Source organism: Ananas comosus, unplaced genomic scaffold (assembly GCF_001540865.1).
Source record: "Ananas comosus cultivar F153 unplaced genomic scaffold, ASM154086v1, whole genome shotgun sequence".
NCBI classification, from domain to species: Eukaryota; Viridiplantae; Streptophyta; class Magnoliopsida; order Poales; family Bromeliaceae; genus Ananas; species Ananas comosus.
In genome coordinates this window covers 1-20,682 of record NW_017893315.1, presented here as the reverse complement: position 1 = coordinate 20,682, position 20,682 = coordinate 1, and the positions used below count along the sequence as shown (strand labels likewise).

At 38.7% G+C, this 20,682-nt stretch overlaps 1 protein-coding gene across 2 annotated transcripts; it reads left to right on the top strand.

The window, feature by feature from the left end:
- The first annotated feature begins 8,996 nt into the window (after positions 1-8,996).
- On the top strand, positions 8,997-11,232 carry LOC109705535 (protein FAR-RED ELONGATED HYPOCOTYL 3-like). 2 transcript variants are annotated; one of them, XM_020226267.1, is made up of 5 exons: positions 8,997-10,283; positions 10,376-10,468; positions 10,597-10,689; positions 10,784-10,921; positions 10,999-11,232. In XM_020226267.1, exons 1-5 carry the CDS (start codon positions 9,213-9,215, stop codon positions 11,056-11,058), a joined length of 1,455 nt encoding a protein of 484 aa, XP_020081856.1. In that variant the 5' UTR covers positions 8,997-9,212; the 3' UTR covers positions 11,059-11,232. The 2 variants fall into 2 exon arrangements, with proteins under 2 accessions (XP_020081856.1, XP_020081855.1); XM_020226266.1 differs by having other exon boundaries at positions 10,993-11,232.
- The last annotated feature ends 9,450 nt before the right edge of the window (positions 11,233-20,682 follow it).

The window sequence follows — 20,682 nt, the reverse complement described above, 5'->3', positions numbered from 1 at the left end:
GAGAGTGCAATCGACCCTTGGATCGTCTTCAGCTGACTTGTGAGAGCTTGTAGAGGTTAAACTTGAAGTACTAAGCTGAACCGAAGTAGGGATTCAAGCTACAATCTTGTACAAGTGAGAATTTTACCGAAATCGCTTCATTTTCGATATTTAGATGAAGTGTGGTTCGAGACGCCTAAATTAAGCTCTTAACGGATTTTGATTTGCTTCTAGGGGACTTACAGGCATCGGATTCCCTGCGAGAGTGAACTCGACAAGGGTTATCAACTTATTGGTGGGTCGGACCTTCCCGAAATGGGTGAATTCCCTCTATGTCTCATTTGACATTATGAGTTGAAGTTATTACATATTTATGAATATATGTATAGTGCGAGGAATTGAAACATGCGTAAATGTGTGGATCATATCGGATATGATAGCATATCTAAACAAAAGGAAAGACTTATGACTTACTTATTTCAATAATCACTTATTTGATTATTATGCATTCATGATATTAATGATTTGTATAAGCAAGTTAAGCTTGAGGTCATTTAAAAGGATATAACTGTTACAGCGTGAATATACCATTTAGCTCAGTTGAACAGCAAAGGAAGTGATGTACTTTGGATAATGCTAGATAATGTTATATTGTAAGCATGATGGCTATACTTGAACCTGTTGTGCAGATGAATTGGCTTGAGTATACATTCATAGTATAGAATGAACTGTATAGAGATTATATGAAAAGTATTTCATCGATTATTTTGCCTACTTATATTAAGTAGTTGGTTTCTACCTTCATCTGATAGATTGGTTAGAGCTTCACTTGATATTATATGAACTAGTCAGGTAACTAGAATTTAGTATTATGACATAACATGAATGTTATACAACTGAATGTAATCTAGTTGAGTCAATAACTAGATTTGGATATGATATCATACTTGTATAATCAAGTAGATGTAATTGCATAGTATTCGTTCTCTCCAAGTAGTGGAGGTTTACATTGAACTACAGAATATGTGCCATGAGTCTTTGAGTATGACTTTAGTAAACCACTTTCCTTATGTGTAAGGAGTAGTGAGAAGACTATAATGAGTGACCAGGTGTAGCCTGATAGAATCACTAGTACGATGTAAAGCTTAAACTTATTAAGTTATACTAGCTATTGATAGTGAATTATGTCAACAAGTAGTTGATAGCAATTTATGATTTGGTACTACAGTGTCGACCTTGGGTCGAGTTGAGATTCCATGATGTCGTTGTGATATTGTACCATGGATTACAGCTTGCATACTAGACAGCCTTCGGGTGGGTCTTCATACTAGACAGCCTTCGGGTGGGTCTTCATACTAGACAGCCTTCGGGTGGATCTTCATACTAGACAGCCTTCGGGTGGGTCTTACAAGATTTAAACTTTGAGTAGTTAAACGACAAGTGGACATTGACTAGAATAGTGAACAATGACATCTTTACCATTTACATTGTGGACATTGTGTCGGTTGGATATTTATTGATGAACAAGCTAGAAAGCTGACATTTTGACTAGTTAATAACATAATGACAGTATGTCTCATTATTGCTAATGTAGAAGGTAATTACATAATGTTATCAGTTATCTCAGCAATGATGAATTATCTTGCTTACAATCTGGTAAATGACTAGTTAAAATTTTCAACTAATATAAATGATAGAATCTATCATAATAAACTAGTACCTGCAACCTGTTCATATATGTTTATTTCTGAGCAAATAGTATGATTGGTTTATTTTCATCCCTGTTGCAGTTATTTACTTATTTATTGCTATTTACTCATGCCACAGTTGACCTAGTGGTGTATTTCGCCACTCTCGGCGGCTTACCCACTGGGAACTATTGTTTAATAGTTCTCATGCCCTCTTTGTTGTTGTTTTTACAGAGCCTTCCACAGCGGGAAAGGCTAGGGTTCTTGGCGAGAGGTCAGCGGCTAGCTAGAGCCTTCTGGACGTTTACTAGACAACCTTTATCAGTCTATGTAGTTTAGTTTATTGATGTATATTAAGTTCATGTACATTGTACTTTGTCTTTATCTATTGTAATAAGGTTTGGGTTGTATAAGTTAAACTTTTAAGCTTTGCTCTGATTACCTGGATAGAATTGAATGCTTTTACTATATTGATTGTAGACGCCTGGTGTATACTTGAGTTGTGGTGTACATGGCGGGTCTGTGCACGCGACTGGTGAGCTTCCGCTGAAATCCAGGGCGTGACAGTATCAGAGCCAGTTCACCAACCGGAACCAACGGGAAATGTGTGGCGAGTCTCGGCTGAGCCAGGGTCTGAAAGACAAGGTGATAGGCTGTGCCGGAGTTTGAATGACAAGGTGATCGGCTATGCCAGGGTCTGGATGACAAGGCTAGCGAGATGAGTCTCACATCGCCTAGTGATCTTGGGCTATGTGTGTGATTGGACTGACGAGGACGTCAAAGCCTTAATGGGGGGAGTATGTCACACCCGAACAATCCCATATCGGATAGGAATGGGGATGTGAATAGGTATATAAGAGACTTAGACACTAGTAATAATATTTGGCCTTAAGCATTTTGCGCTGGTGGTTTGAGCCCAGCGCGTTATTATTGCTAATGGATTAGGCCGTTATAATCAAGCTATTTGCTGTGTATAAAAAATTCGAATTGAGAAATCTGATTTGAATCGCATCAAGATATTTGATGTATATGAAAGATCCGAATTCAAAATACTGAATTATAAAAGGAGTGTTTCGGAATTCAAATTTCTAGATTCGCAAAGGTTAGAATTACATTGCAGCCTTTCTGAATTTGTGATTATTGGTATTTGCAAAAGGTGCAGGTTTTGCATGCACTCTTATGCAAATTTCCTTCCTGTTTCAGGGTAGTATATTTAATCTCCGTATATCCTTAATGAAGAATTCTATTTTTTAGGTATCGAATTTAGTTTTTTTATATGTTTTGTATGAATTCTTCAGCTATTTGGTAAAAAAAATTATCCTCATTGGATTTGCTTACTTTATTATTTTTTTTTTTCATGGGATTTTGATTAATTTCACTGGTATCAATTAGCTCATTTTTCTGAGATTGCGCAATAAATAGATGCCTCCTCTATCAATTCTTGACTGCTTTCCATGCAAATCGGTTTCCTTCGAAATGTATTTAAGCTAACCAAATTAGCTATATTATATGCGGATGCTATTGCTTGATGTTTACAGATTCTTTCACTATGTGTTGGAAAGATTAAAACTGTGGGAGCTTCATGCTGGTAAGGTATGAATTTGAGAATTAAATAATTTTGGTCCCATATTTCCTCTAAGAAATTTTCTTATGTGCCTTGATTTTTACTGTCAACATTAGCATCGAATTCTTACTGGGAATTTTATAACATGGAAGAGAAGTTCCCATCTTTTACTATAACTGTATGCTTCATTTATTTGGAATACTTAATATATATATATTTTTAGAATTTCGATATCAACTCCATTTACTATTAACCTACTCTAATCTTATATTGTTGACTTTGCAGTTTAGGTGATATTAATGAAGATTGTGGAGGCAAACATTGAACCTCTCCAAGCAACTTTTATTTATTTTTTGCAGAATAGTTGACTGTATAAATTAATGTAATACTCATATCCTCTATTTATTATACATTTTAAAATATTTTAGAATTTACGTAAATTTTCCCACCGCGTAGCGGGGGCCTTCACTAGTAACTATGAATTGGCAACCTTTTAAAGCCCTCCCCGGGTTTCGGGGGCCTGTGGGGCCCTTTTTTTTTTTTTTCAATTCGCTCTCATTCTCTCTCTCACACTTATTTATTTATTTATTTAGTGGGGGCTACATCAATTCTTTAAAGTATTAATTCCATATTGGGCCCCAATCTTTCCACTCTTTTTTATTTTGGTCTCTAATCCCTAAACTTTGCAGGTTTTTCATTTTAGTCCGCAATAATTTTTTAATCATTAATTTATATAATAATATAATATTTGGTAGTTGAATTTTTTTATAGTGTAAAAAATATCTATTTTGATTTTGAATGTCTTTTGATTAGTCTTATTTTTTGTGTTTCTGAAAATTACCTACTAATTATTTCACTAATTTAAAATTTAGGAATCAAATACGTTATTAATTGTATGTGTGACAATAAAAGTTAGGGGCAATTGTTTATATACTCCTAAAAAGTTCTCGGCTTTCTGATTTATCCCTTTTAGAAGGCTAATATTGAAAATACGTTTTTTATGTTCCAACCTATTTCAAATATACTCCTCGAGTTAAAATTTGTTAATGAACTCTGTTATCTGTATAAAATTACTATTTTACCCTTTCAAATATACCCTTCCACCATGACCGACTTTTCTTATTTGCCCTTCAGTCAGGGGCACAGAAAGTATTTTGACTTTTGGTCTTTTCAAATATACCTCTACTGTCACCAACATTTCTTATTTGCCCTTAAGTTAAGGGCAAATTGGCATTTTAATTTCTTTTTTAACTGTGGTAGATATTTAACTCACGTTTAAACCAAGTTAACTTAACGGGTAGTAACTGTAGGGATATTTTGGAATAACGGAGGAACATATAAGGGGTATATTGGAAAGAAAAAAAAAAGTAGGGATAAATGAGATATTTCCAAAGTTTTGATGGGTATATAGGCAATTATCCCTAAAAGTTAATGACGGCACAATAAGGACGTTACCGACAAGAATACCAAATATAGGGCATGTTTGGTTCGCTTTTTTTTCACCCTGGAATCGGAATCGGAATTGGTGAATCCGTTTGTAGGTGTTTGGTACGCGGGAGTCCCATTCCGATTCCGATTTCCGAGTGGAATGGGAATCCCCCAATCACCCTTTTTTTTAATCCGGCCTAGGAGGCCGGATTGGAAGTTGAATTCAGACGGAATGGATATTTATTCAAATTAAATTTATTTTTTCAACTTTTTTAATTAAAATATGTGTTTAAATTTAGAAATTAAATTGTAATTTTTAAGTTTGAATTTGAATAAATCGAAATTTAGTTTTATATTTCAAATTATCTACTCAACTTCAAAGTTTAATTTTTTAAAAAGAATAGATTTAAAATTTTGACATCATTTCAAAATTTTGATACAAAATTTTAATATTTAATTTTTAATTTGAATTTAAATTAATATATTACAAAGATAAAGTTAATATATTAATCTGATTACGTTTTTTATATTTACCTGAACCAAACACCAACAATGAGAGTGATTTATTCCGATTCCGATTCCGGTGATGAACCAAACAGAATTCGGTAATGAGTCATTTCGATTCCGATTCCAGCTTATTTTGATTCCGATTCCGATTCCGATTCCGACTTCGAACCAAACACGCCCATAGTATTTTCACTCTAATTAATTTTTTTATTTTTTTGTAAATTCTACATTGATGATAATAGAAAATTATTATTTATCTTTTTTAATACTATAATGAGATTTTATTTTATTTTAAATTGATTAATTTATTTTACTTATTAGATTTAAATATAAATAGAAAGAAATATACTTTAATTTTATTTTTTAATTTATTTTTTAATTTTTATTTATTCAATACTAAGATAAATAATATTTAAAATATTAATACATAATAGAAAAAAATAATATTAATAATTATAATAATTTATTATTGTATTATCTTTTCGCCGAATCGCGTGGGCGCGACCCCTTAACTAGTAAAGCAATAAAACTAGAAAGAGTCCAGTCTCCCATCGAACTTTTTTATAAAACAACCCTCTAAAATTTTAAAATTTGTTAAAGAACTCTCTCAAAATTTTATTTGGAAACTAACCCTCCTTTCGCCACGTCGGAGCCACGTCAGAATTTCTTTTAAAGGCGGTGAATCGTTCACCACTTTATCTCATTTCTTTTAAAGGCGGTGAATCGTTCATCGATTTCTCCTATTTCTTTTAAAGACGGTGAATCATTCACCGCCTTTCACTTATTCACTGTTTCTTTCTATATCCCATATATAATCCTAACAACCACATAAAAATTCTAATAAATCATATATAATCTTAACAACCTTTAAATCCTAATAATTTATCCATATAATTTCATATAATCTTAACAGCCTGAAAATCCTAATAAGCTATCCATATAATCCTAATAATCAAATAAAAATTCTAATGATCCAAATATAATCCTAACAATCACATTTTTTTCTATTTCCTATATAATTCACGTACAATTTTAATTAATACGGTGAACGATTTACCGCCTTTAAAAGAAATGGGAGAAAGCGGGAAACGATTCACCGCCTTTAAAAAAATGGGAGAAAACGGCGAACGATTCACCGTCTTTGAAATGAAACCCTGACGTGGCACCCACGTGGCGAAAGAGGGTTAATTTTACAAATAAAATTTTTACAGGATCATTTTGCGAATTTCAATTTTTTGGAGGGCCATTTTATAAAAGGGTTATTTGCATACACGTCCCTCCAAACATAGTAAATTGCGGATATATCCCTGCAAATTGAAAACTCCATAAGTTATCCCTGCAAAAGTCCTAAGTTATGCAGATATGTCCCTACCGTCCAGATCTGTTAGAAAATTTTCGTTAACCACGGTTAAAATACTTAACCATGGTTAATTATAGTGTGAATTGACGTATTTACCCTTCTTCCTCTTCCTCCTTTTCCTCTTCCTTCTACTTCGTCGCCGGCGAGGAGATATGGCGGCGACGGTGGCGAACCCTCTTCCTTTTTCTCTTCCCTCTTCCTCTTCTCCTTTTTTCTCCATTCTTTCTTCTTCCTTCTTCCTTCTTCCTCTTCCCTCTTCTTCGTCACTCGCGAGGGAGAAGAATCTCGTCGGGGTCGGTCTCGGAGGAAAGGCGGGCGAGTTTCTAGACGAGAAGCTCGAGGGCGTTGTTGTCGACGAGGGCGGCGACGAGGGCGTGTGCAGGGTCGTCGTGGTCACCGAGGACGTCGGCGTCGGTGAGGTCGGTGAGGAGGGAGACGACGTCGCCGGCGATGTCGGCAATGTCGTGGCCGAGGAGGCCGACGAGGGAGGGGACGGCGTTGAGGGCGACGAGCTCCGGGTAGAGCTCCGGTGCTCGGCGTTCTTCCCTCTTCTTCGTCGCCGGCGAACCTGACCCCGCGCCGCCGCCGTCGTCGTCTGCTTCGACGGTCCGAAAAGGAAAAGAAAGAGAAGGGGAAGAGGAAAACTTTTGGAGGGATATATTTGTGAGGGTAAAATGGTCATTTCACGACTTCGCTGTTAAAAAACAAACAGCTCACTAACAGATGTTAACTGCAAGGACATATCTGCATAACTTGGGACTTTTACAGGGACAACTTATGGAGTTTCGATTTTGCAGGGATATATCCGTAATTGGCTATGTTTGCAGGGAGCTGCATGCATTTGACCCTTTATAAAAAGAGTCGTGCTACCCATACACCCCATTTAGAGTTGTAGATCCTACAACTCCTTGATCCAACGGCTGATATAAACTTGGTTTAAAAAAAAAAAAAATCAGTGTTAACCTCACTCCCACATTTTATCCCCTCACGTTTTTCCTCTTTTGCCCTAAATTTTGGCGCCAGCGTGCTAAAGAGAGAGAGAGGCGAGCGCGGTAGCGTGAGAGAGAGAGGCGAGCGAGCAAGGCAGCGAGCTAAAGAGAGAGAGGTGAGCGAGCGAGCGACCGAGAGAGAGAGAGGAGAGCTCGAGCGGGAACGGGAGCAGGGCGCGAGAGAGAGCGAGGGCATGGCGCGAGAGGGAGCGAGAGGAGTTGTGCTCTGCTAGAAACAGGGAGAACGAGAGGAAGAGAAAGAAGCGCGAAGGTGGATTCTGCGATCAAATTGGACGCGGCAAGTACGGAGGCGACAATCGAGCATGCGGCAAAATTGAACGACATGATTTACCCTGAGCACAACGATTCGTACACTGCCACATATATAACCAGGTATGAGATGTTTAATTTTTTTAGTAAATTAAAATTTTTTAATTCTGATGAATTATTTGATTAATTTCATCACTGATTTGATGTATGATCTCTATGTTAATAGATAATATATTTTTAGGGCGTAGTAGAATCTTTAGATGTCTAAATTTTGACAAATAGTTTCCCTGCTCACTATTATTCTAATTTAGTATTCCAACTCTATATAATGTCTTACAGGTGAGCAATTTACTTAAATTTGTTTCGTTGAGTGATTATTTGGATTTAATATTTTTGAGATGGATGAAGAAAGAAACAGTGAGGTCAGGGATGTAAATATATCGGCACCAGAAATTGGAATGACTTTTATCAATTTTGATGCCGTTTTGAATTTCTATAAGCATTATGCACAAGAAATAGGATTTGCAGTTGTAAAGAGGTCAACAAAAATAACCGATGGCAAGGCTACATATGTAATAATCGCATGCTCTCGTCATGGAAAAATGTGTCGGACCGTAACGAATATTCGTCCTCGTCCATCGGTAGCAAAGACAAACTGTCCAGCCAGAATAAATGTGGTAATAAATGCGGATTCATCTTGTGTAATAAGCAAAATTACACTTGAGCATAATCACACTCTAAGTCCTTATAAGTCTCGATTTTTTCCCTGCAATCGAGTTATAGATACAAGCGTCAAGAGGCGGCTTGATCTTAATGATCGTGCTGGAATAAGATTGAATAAAAGTTTTAATTCTATTGTTGTTGAGGCTGGTGGATATGAAAACTTAACATTTGGAGAGAAGGACGCTCGCAATTATATTGAAAAAGCCCGTCGGTTACGACTTGGTGAAGGTGACAGCGAAGCAATTTGTAATTATTTTAGAGAAATGCAAGAGAGAAATGGAAACTTTTTTTATGCCATAGATCTAGACGATGATTCTCGGCTTCGCAATGTGTTTTGGGCAGATGCTCGGAGTAGAGCGGCGTATGAATGTTTTGGAGATGTAGTAACTTTCGACTCGACATATCTAACAAATAAGTACGATATGCCATTTGCTCCTTTTGTTGGTGTTAACCATCATGGACAGTCGATCTTGTTAGGGTGCGGCCTACTCTCCACTGAAGATACAGAATCGTTTGTATGGCTCTTTCGGAATTGGTTGTCATGCATGTCGGACCGTGCCCCGAAAGCAATAATCACAGATCAAGATAAAGCGATGCAAAATGCTATCGCACGTGTCTTTCCTAATACTCGGCATCGATAGTGCTTATGGCACATAACAAAAAAGATACCGGAAAAGCTAAGAAGCTATGGCGAATATCATTCGATGAAGAGCGTGATGATGGATGCTATTTATGAATCACTGACAGAAATTGAATTTGAGGAAAAATGGAAGAGAATGATAGCTTGTTATGCACTTGAAAATAATCAGTGGTTGTCAGGCCTGTACGAGGAAAGACATAAGTGGATACCAGCTTATGTGAAGGATACATTTTGGGCTGGAATGTCCACAACACAGCGTAGCGAAAGTATGAATGCATTTTTTGATGGGTATGTGAACTCGAAAACTTCATTAAAACAATTCGTTGAGCAATATGAAAGCGCAATAAAAAATAAAGCTGAAAAAGAAGCAGAATTAGACTACAAATCATTCAGCTCAGTCATCCCGTGTATCAGCCGTTATGCATTTGAGAAGCAATTTCAAGATGTATACACGATTACGAAATTTAGAGAATTTCAGGCAGAGTTGAAGGAATTATTGCATTGTGAGACCTCCTTATTGTCTTCGACGGGCAGTGTGTATTCTTATCAAGTAAATGAGTATGGCGACGGAGGTAAAGATGTACCCTTCACAGTATATTTTGATGAAGGTACCTCTCTAGTAAGTTGTATTTGCCGTCTATTTGAGTATAAAGGTATTTTATGTCGACATTCAATTGCCGTCCTAGTTCATAGGAAGTTGATGATTGTCCCAAATTCGTACATATTAACACGTTGGAGGAAGGATGTCAGACGGAGGTATACCCGCGTGAAGACATGGCATAAGAACTTAGGGAGCACCGCGGAAATTTATCGATATGAAGAAGTATGTAGGAATATGTATGACATTGCAGACATAGCTGCTGAGTCTGATGAGAAATGCGAACTAGCATTACGTACATTACGAGATTTGAAGACGAAATTAGAAAATACTTCATCATCCAAGGGGAGCAATGATATTGAATATTCGCCGATTGCGGCAACACCTTCGAATGATGCGTCGAATGGTAGAAGTAACGACCAGAGAGTTTTGAGCCCACTACCTGTTCGCAGTAAAGGCCGGCCGCCAAGCAAAAGAAAAGAGTCGACGACCGATAAAGTTGTACGACGGTTGAAGATGAAAGGCAATAAAGAACAGGTATATCTTAACCTATCTCAATCAATGTTTTTTTGGATTGTAATATACGATAGACGACAATGAGTGATAATTATTCATGCTCTATTTAACAGGTTGGGCAACATTTTTGGGACAGGTTATTTAACGGTGAATGTTCCATCTATAATTGTGTCTCATCATCACAGTCGGCCTCGTCCCAACAGAGCGTACATATTTTACGCATTATTATTTCTATATTTGATTTTCTAATATAGACATATAAATGGAACTTCACTAATTATTTTTAAACATCTGGATCTCATATTCTACAAAACAAAATGGTTTATTAAAACAGGTTCATCTACAAAGTCCTACGATTAACAATCCGTCAGCAAGTGACTTACCTTATGGGATGGGTGTACAAAGTAGCCGAGACATCATCGTTACAGTAACACAAATTATATTTCTTATGGACGGTTCTTTAATACAATTTTATCTATATAGTAATAATATGGTTTACGTTTGCTTTCTTTTTATATCAGACAACGTGGGGCCCTAAAAATATATCCGTATCATCACATCCTATCATGTATCCTTATAGAGTGGATATGCCCCCTCAATCTACAAATCAGAATCTGACCCCTCGGACGCTCATGCCACACCCAACTCATTTGCAAGAGGTATTGACAAAATCTCGATACAATCTATATATATTGGTGGTATTAAATTGATCCTATTAACCTTTAAACAGTTACAGGAAAAGGAGATCCCGCAGGAACATGAATTGCAGCACGGTGAAAGAGCATCGCCCACATGAAAGCAGCAGGCATTGTATTAAATGTACAGTTACAGATTTAGAATTGATCTGTGTTGAACCTCCTTGTTCGTATGTGTCGATTTATAAACAGTGGATTAACAATATTTCCTATTTGTCTTATTGCTGTTGTAGCACTGGATGTAAGATTGACAACAATGTAATGACGTGCCTATATTCCTCATATCTAGCAATATTCAGTATTCTTGCTTTTTGTTTACTATATGGGTCATGTTAATACAACCTTGGTGAATTTTTGTTGCATTATTATACTCAATGTATATTTATATATATTTAAAATGCTATACATTTGATACTGCTTGTATGTATTTCGTCTTGTGATGTAAAGGTGCTGCTATCCATTCTTGAGGTACTCTCTAAGGCTACTTGGTTATAACTAGAATTTTACCAAGGTGCATCTATAGTAGTGTAGGTCACACCCATATATCTAATAGTTATATGACGACCTTTATATTGGAGACCTGATAATTCACATTATAGCCATACATGGAACACTTATATCGTTATTCGGTACACTTTAAACCTTGGGTGGAACACCCATATATCTGACAGTGCTAAATAAGTATTATAAGAGAGTACTTATGGGGTCCGGATCCTGGAGCTCAGGTCCGGACCCTCTCTACGTATCAGGAAATATATGGTACGGGTTCCGGATAGTGAAGTCGAGGTCCGAACTCTTCCTGCGTATCATGCATAGAGAACCTACGGGGTCCGGATCCTGATGCTCATGTCCGGACCCTCTCTGCGTATCATGCAAAGAGGACCTACGGGGTCCGAATCGTGAAGCTTAGAACCGAACCCTCCCTGCGTATCATGCAGAGAGGACCTACGGGGTCCAGATCCTGAAGCTCAGGTCTGGACCCTCTCTGCGTATCATGCAGAACGGACCTACGGGGTCCAGATCCTGAAGCTCAGGTCTGGACCCTCTCTGCGTATCATGCAGAGAGGACCTACGGGGTCCGGATCCGGAAGGTCAGGTCCGGACCCTCTCTGCGTATCATGCAGAGAGGACCTACGGGGTCCGGATCCTCCTTAGGTCCGGATCCCGAACATTGAAAAAGTTAGAATTTTCCAGTTTATATCTTTATAACCAATTCTAAGTCTTCTAAACACTTTTTCTCAAGTATAATTTCACCACAAATTATTAACCTACATCCTTGAGTAAACGAGCATCACGAACGAGTCTTTATCTCCCAAATCTTGTAATCTTGGCTTCAATTCTTCATCTTCAACTATTGAAGACTCCAATCGACTTCACGAAATCATGCACAAAATTACAATTTACTCATCCTTGACAAACTCTATGACTTAGACAAGATGAGGAGTCTTGAAGTCTTGAAAATCATGCACAAAAATTCTCCACAATACACACTCAAGATATGCAACGAATAACATGATAGTCAGAATTTTAGTTGCAGTCATCAAAAACAGAAGTCTAGCAAGATAGGCAAGTTATCCAGATATCAGCATATCAAGTAATCAAAGTATTATATTTAACCTAAACTTGCAATAGACAACTAAACACTATCGGCAGTTCAAGTAGTTAAAGTCACAGATCAAGTAATCACAAACATCAACTAACCTAAATATCAACTAAACATGTAAGCATGTGATGTAAGCCCGAAAAAAAAAAAACATCGTAATGTAAGTATCAACATGTAAACATCAACATGTAAACAGCCAAGGACACCTAATCCGAATCTGCATCCTGAGGAGGTAAATCAGCACTACAACATCCCATTTTGTCAAATATAGCCTTCATGACCCTAGAAATCTTGCTCATTTTTCTTGAAAGCTTTGCTTGTTCAGAAACAATGCGTTGAAGCTCGCCTGAAATTCGTTCTTGTTCATTCGAGAGTCGTTGTTGCTCACGATACACAGAGGAAACTGATACATCCTCTTCAGATACCTCCTGAGAAGGCTGCGAAGGTCCAGGAGCAGCAGGAGCCGAAATAGAGTGCTGCTGAATAGAACGACGTGGAGGAGAATGACGAGAAGGTGACTGAAGCTGAACAGCAGACTTTATAAAAGTAGTCTCACTGATAACCCCGAGACTAAATTCATAAGAGCTGCATCGAGTGTCCACACCAACAGCACGAAGGATTCGCATAATGATCAAGGGATATGGAAGACGTTCATTCTGATTGGATGATTTCATATCCTTTGTCATCCGACGCCAAATCAGAAAAGGAATGTTCAAGTTAATACCTCGTGATCGTACCTCGTCGGGTCGTCCAAGTAAATACATGTACAACAGCCTGTCCCAACGTACGACCTTCGTGTTCATTGTCGGCAAGATATTATAGTCCACAACAAAGTTGAGAAAACGATACTCCAATTTCAATTCTTTTGACAATACTGAATTCCCTGTTGACTGAGTATTAGGCACACAAACGCCATTCACAATACGTCGCCAGTCACGAATTGAGTCAATACCAGCATGCAAATAATCAACTCCATCAGTACAAACTTGCATGTCAAGAACCGAACCTACCAAATCCGGCGTAATATCCAAGGAGATGCCACGGACAGAAGTCTTGAAACAATATGGTCCACCATCAGTATCATGGAGATGTCCAGCACACATATAAAACTCTCGAATCAGTTCAAGACAATAACCCGTCTGCTCAGGAAACGAACAAATAGACACAAGATCACCATTCATATAAAGGGATTCAAACACGGGTGCTTTTTTAATTAGCTGAGGAACACCCACATCTCGCTCGCCAATACATACTTTGGAAGAGAACATCGCCTGACGTTTAGAATCAACTGGAGGCTCACGACTCTCATCACCATCGGTCTTCTTCTTACCGCGGGTCGACTTCAATTTTTCCTTTCCTATTCCTTTTCCTTTCTTTTTTCCTTTTCCTTTTTCGTTTCCTTTTCCTTTTCCTTTTCCTTTTCCTTTCTCTTTCTCCGGAGCCGCCAGCTCTTTTCCCTTTTTCTTTGACAACACCTCAGGAGCCATCGCTTCCCAGTCGGTCGATTCTGTTTCCGACTCCTCTTTGGGAGCATACTCACTGCCCACATCTTCCACAGGTTGCTCGGCTGGTTGCTGAGCCGAGGAACGGCGGCGTTTTTCCCCACGCCCACCACCAGCCATCATGAACACAAGTACCAAGAAAAGATACTACAATGTGACCAAAAAAAATAAATTCCTGTTTATAACCAAATTTGTGATAAAATTGACATATAAATATCACTTTCTAAGAAAAAAAAAAATTTATAAAACACTTTAAAAATAATTTATAGAAATAATCCAGGGCCATATAGAACTTTAGCAGAAAATATGACATCACAAAAAAAAACAATGTCAAATACCGTCAATAGAAAATACAACATTTTGTCATTATCAATAAAATTGACATGAAGCTCTTATGTTTACAAATGAAACAGATTTGGGGTCATATACTATCTAAATCATGCAAAAACACAATATGATATTCTCCAGCAAGTCTAGATCAAAAACCAACGAAAGAAAGAAACGATCTAACAAGTTATATGAATCAATTACAAAAATAGGCACAATTTCGGAATATTCACCAAGAAACAAAGCAAATCTGAAAACCTTACCGAAAATGAGATGAAAACCAAGAGAAAACTTAAGCAAATTCACCGTCGAGGTTTCAAGGGTTCGTGGGAGATGTTTTGATAAAAGATTGGGAAAGTATGAGAGAGAATGGACCAAAGAAATTATATGAAGTCGGGCGGAGTGTCCGGACCTTCCAGCAAGGGTCCGGATCGTGAAGCCCAAGTCCGGTCCGGACCCTCCCTGCAGAGAGGGCCTACGGGGTCCGGATCCTGAAGCACAGGTCCGGACCCTCTCTGTTATCATGCAGAGAGGGCCTACGGGGTCCGGATCGTGAAGCACAGGTCCGGACCCTCTCTGCGTATCATGCAGAGAGGACCTACGGGGTCCGGATCCTAAAGCACAGGTCCGGACCCTCTCTGTGTATCATGCAGAGAGGGCCTACGGGGTCCGGATCGTGAAGCACAGGTCCGGACCCTCTCTGCGTATCATGCAGAGAGGACCTACGGGGTCGGGATCCTGAAGCTCAAGTCCGGACCCTCTCTGTGTATCATGCAGAGAGGGCCTACGGGGTCCGGATCGTGAAGCACAGATCCGGACCCTCTCTGCGTATCATGCAGAGAGGACCTACGGGGTCGGGATCCTGAAGCTCAGGTCCGGACCCTCTCTGCGTATCATGCAGAGAGGACCTATGGGGTCCAGATCCTCCTTAGGGTCCGGATCCCTAATATTGAAAAACTCAGAATTTTTCAATTTATCTGTTTACAACCAATCCTAAGTCTTCTAAACACTTTTTCTCAAGTGTAATTTCACCACAAATTATTAACCTACATACCTGAGTAAACGAGCATCACCAATCCTAAGTCTTCTATATAGTAGGCTTTGGTTGTGCAGCTATAGCATAAAAATGGAACAGTTATTCAGTTCTCCGGAACATCTGTAGGGCTAAAGGGCCCACCTGGAACATCTGTAGGGCTAAAGGGCCCACCAAAATACCTTTTACACCGATATGTCCACTTATAAATAAGCCTCCTTCTTCACATCCCTCCTCCTCTCGAATACTATTGTGCTAATTCCTTATCCCTATTTGTTTTTTGCTCATTCTTATAACTAGACATCTATCATGTCGACTCCGAACTCCACCCGACCAAGATTCAACTACTGTTTTATTCCATTTTGCAATAGATACTTAGATACTAATATTTTGTACGACCGTGCAGCTAAAGTGAATATTGTATCCTCCGACACTGAAGACGATGGCATGATGGATGGCGTAACTGGTCTACTAGCGGAGCGGTTTGGTGGTGATCCCCGCGATTATGAAACTGTACATTGTCCTGACGGCGGCGACTATGTAGTATTCTTTCCTACCGGCAAGATTCGGGATAAAGCTATCCGTCGTTCGCCAATTCAGTCCTACAAACTCACAATTAGTGCTGTGCCGTGGGAATACAACCTTGGTGAACGCCGGCATAGATTTCGGTATGATGTATGGATCCATTTGCATGGCTTACCACTCCAGTGCGACAGGTATGAAGATTTACAAACTATTGTTGTCAGTTTGGCGAGATTTATAGGTGGAGATGAGAGAAGCGGTTCGTCAAGATGATAAGGTTCTAATCAGGTTGCTATCAAATGTCGCTGACCTCCTAATTGATTCCTGAATGTATACGTGCTCGTGTTGCGGGAAATCGGAATGACGACAAATGAAATGTTGAAGTTGAGAAGTCATGGCGAAGTATCACCACTGGACCGCAGCCTCTTAATGCGTTGATGCTCCAATGCCAGAGAGAGTGTGTGTGTGTGCGGTGGTATATATATTGTGGATCCGCTCTATATTTGTAACTTTATATTTTCCGGTCAATCTATCATTGCTCTTCGGAGTTATGTGTTTATGTGAGTGTGGTGAGTGTGGTGTGTGTGTTTACACAGTAATGTTGTGGATACATCTTATTGTTGTGAATGTCAATAATATATATGCAATGGTGAGTATTTCTGTAGCACAATTGCAGAAAAAATGCTTAAAGATATAGCATAGCAATGGATACAGTTGCTAGAGCTCATTAGGTTACAAGCAGTAGTGTTAATGGCGCACACCCATTATAGCCAGGTCACTTTTTTAGGTTAGGCTTTGCTGGCAGTTATAGAATTATAATCCGGACAGTTGTTATAGCTCATCCGAACAGTTGTACTAGTAATGGGAACACCAGTATCTAGCACCTGCCAATTTCATTAGGATTGGAAAAGTTTTGCACATTGCCCAAAAAACAATAGAAATATTTACAAGGTGCGCTGGCTACATGTTGTAAGTGCCACTTTTCTATACTAGATGTAACTTTTCTATACTAGGCCTCTACATGGCAATTCCATAGGTAGAGAAAGCTTCCCACTTTGCAGTAAAGAAGGCAGAATAATTCGATGACTGTGCTACAGCATACATCTGTGTGCCCATCTTGGTATAGAGTATGGCATTGCCTGTTGCAGCGTATAGCATAGAATGGAACAGCTTGTAGAGCAGTCACAGGCTACATCGGGTAGGTTAATCAGGCCCACACGCATTATAGGGTAACACTTCCAGAGGTAGGTTTTGCTTTTGCAGTAATAAAATGAGATTGAACAGTTTGTAGGAGCTCATCATGATACAACAGTAGTGCTTAATGGCACCTATAGCAGGCACTTTTTTAGGGTTAGGCTTTGCTTTTGCAGTTATAGATATAATTGGGACATTTGTATAGCTGTCATCAACAGCTTTACTAGTAATGGCGAACACCCATTATTAGCTGCCATATTTCATAGGGTTCGGAAAGTTTTGGCACATTGCGAGGAAAAAAAATAAAATATTTAAAGCTGTGCCACTGGTACACATGTTAGTGCCCACTTTTCTTACTAGATGTAGCACTTTTCTATACTAGGCCTTACATGCCACTTCATAGGTAGAGAAAGCTTTCCGTCACTTTGCAATAAAAAGAGAATATCTATGACTGTGCTAGCGATACATATGTACTGTCCCATCTTGATACGGTTGGACTTGCTGGTTGCAGCTATAGCATAGAATGAACAGTTGTAGAGATCACAGGTAATCTGTTAGTTTATAGGCATCACGCATGATATGGTAAACACTTCACTAGGATAGTTTTGCCTTTTGCAGTAAATAAAATAGATTGAACAGTTGTAGAGCCTTCATAGGTACAACAGTAGTGTTAATGGCACACCCATGTATAGCAGATCATTTTTTAGGGTAGGCTTTGCTTTTGCCCGTTATAGAAGTATAATGGGACATTGGTATAGTTATCCGCAACAGCTGTACATAGTAATGGGAACACCCATATAGTGCAAGTTTCATAGGCCTTCGGGCAATTTTGCAGCATTGCCATGAAAAAATAGAAAATATTACACAGCTGTCCACGTACAATGTGTAGTGCCCACTTTTCTATATCTAGATGTACACTGTTGCTATTACTAGGCCTTACATTGGCACTTCCATAGGTTAGAGAAAGCATTTCCACTTTTTTACAGGTAAATCAAAGCAAGAAATATCTACTGCTGTTTACGAATACTACTGTGTACGCCCTCTGATATAGGTTGGCATTCGCTTTTGCAGCATAATAGATTAGAATGGAACAGTTGTAGACGATCATCGGTACATCTTGTTGTTAATAGGCACACGGCATATAGGGTAACACTTTCATAGGATAGGTTTGTGGCTTTGCCAGTAATAAAATAGATTGGAACAGTTGCCTAGAGCTTAGGTAATACAACAGTAGTGTAAATGGGCGACACCCATTAGCAGCTACTTTTAGGGTAGGCTTTGCTTTGCGTTATAAATAATGGGACATTGTATGCTCATCCGAACAGCCTGTACTAGTAATTGGTCACGCCATATAGCTGCCAATTTTCATAGCGTTCGAGAAAGTTTTGCAGCATTTGTAGAAAGACAAATAAAAATAAATTTAACAGTGTGCACGTACATGTAGTGCCCAACTTCTTGTTACCTAGATGTACACTTTTCTATACTGGCCTTACATAGCACTTCAGTAGGTATGAGAAAGCTTTCCCACTTTGCCGAGTTAAAAAGCAGTCAATATCTATGACTGTGCTCAGATACATATTAGTGGCCACTTGTTATTAGGGTTGGCATTGCTGTTGCAGCCTATTAGCATAAGAATGGAACAGTTGTAGAAATCACAGGTACATCTGTAGTGTTAATTAGGCCACACGCATATACGGTACACCTGTCCATAGGATAGGTTTGCCTTTTGCAGTAATAAAATAGATTGGAACAGTTGTAGAGACTCATAGGTACAACAGTAGTGTTGAATGGGCAACCCATATAGCAGTGTCACTTTTTTTAGGTGTAGGCTTTGCTTTTGCAGTATAGATTGAATAAATGGGACAGTTGTATATAGCTCCCGCCGACAGTGTACTATAATGGCGAACACCTCATATAGCTGCCAAATTCATGTTCGAAAGTTTGGCACATTGTAGGAAAAAATATGAAATTTACAAGGTGCCACGGTACATGTGTCAGTGCCCACTTTCTGATATAGATGTACACTTTGCATTATAGGCCTTACATGCCACGTTTCCATATTGGTAGTAGAGAGCTTTACCTACTTGCAGTAGAAAAGCCAGATATCTATGACTGCTACGATACATATTAGTGCCCACTTGTATGGACTCTGAACAGCACTTGGCATTGCTGTTGCCCAGCTATAGTCATAATTGAACAGTTGTAGAAGATCACAGACATCGTAGTGTTAATAGGCACACCATACTCTGCTAATTTCATAGGATAGGCGGCTTTTGTCACATTGCAAAAATATACAAACATCATAAATAATCCGTCCTTACATACTTGCTTGCTGAAATACTACTACTGAAAATTCTTTGACTTACACATTATATTTCCATATATACAATTATTTCTGTTATCCTAGTCAGTTCATCATGTTTCCCACTAATTCCTCTCGTCCAGCAAACTTACTCTTCATCCCCTGTACTCTGCACCATGTAGATACTATAGGCTTAGTGAATCGATGCAGCCAAATTTCCATTGCCCTGCCAACGAAAGTGATACGACTGATTCACAGATTCTGTATGCGGTTGCCTGCCACAACGGATAAGGTGGCCGACTCTCAGATTTGCCAATTGGCAGACTGCGTGCCAGGAAGTTTTATCGTTTTCTTTTTCCTCTGAGAAAGACCCGTCAGACAGCTATTCGTCGTTCCCAATAAGGACACGACATATTAACAATCACAACACACCATCATTTCAATACTTCTATGGATTCGCCCTATGGAATCTTACGCTCTATTGCCATCGAGTATCAAGAGTTAAGTACTATTGTGTCGATTTTTGGCAGGAACTTATGGTCCGATTGGAGGCCCAGCCCGTCACGTGAACAATCTAAAACGTACTAATCGCTGTTTGAAAAATGTATGAATCCTCTGTATCATACCGATATTATACTCCATTTAAGGGAATAGAGAAATGGACAATTTTTGTTCAGATTGAGTCAATGGGAACTTGCCGCCAACTAATCCATGAGTACTTGTATACTGCTACCACCTGCATCGCAGTATTTTATTAAGAGTTTAATGTAATATTAAGTGTGGGCCATCGTCCTTTCAAATATATTTTTTTTATTGCTATTTTGTTTTGTAACATATTGAAAATGCACTGCGGGAAATATATTATAACAGAACGAACACTTATACCGGTAGTGTACAAGCTATCGTCTATGGTTGGAACACCCATTATATGACCAGTGTAATGTAACTTCTGTATGAATATTAGTGTGTCGTGGTCCTAACTATACTGTTACCACGTGCATCTATAATGGTGTATGGAACATTTCATATATGTAGTAGTGACAGGGCTGACTTTTTATCGTGATTTGGATGATTTTGACATCATATCCAGAAACGGACAACTATACTGCAGTTGGGTACAGCCGTACCCCTTGGTTGGAACACGCATATATGAATGACCAGTGTTAGTAACTCCTCAAATAAAGCTCTACTATAGCTTACCGCAGGTGATTGCTGAGTGTGTATGCACACATTCTCTTCTGG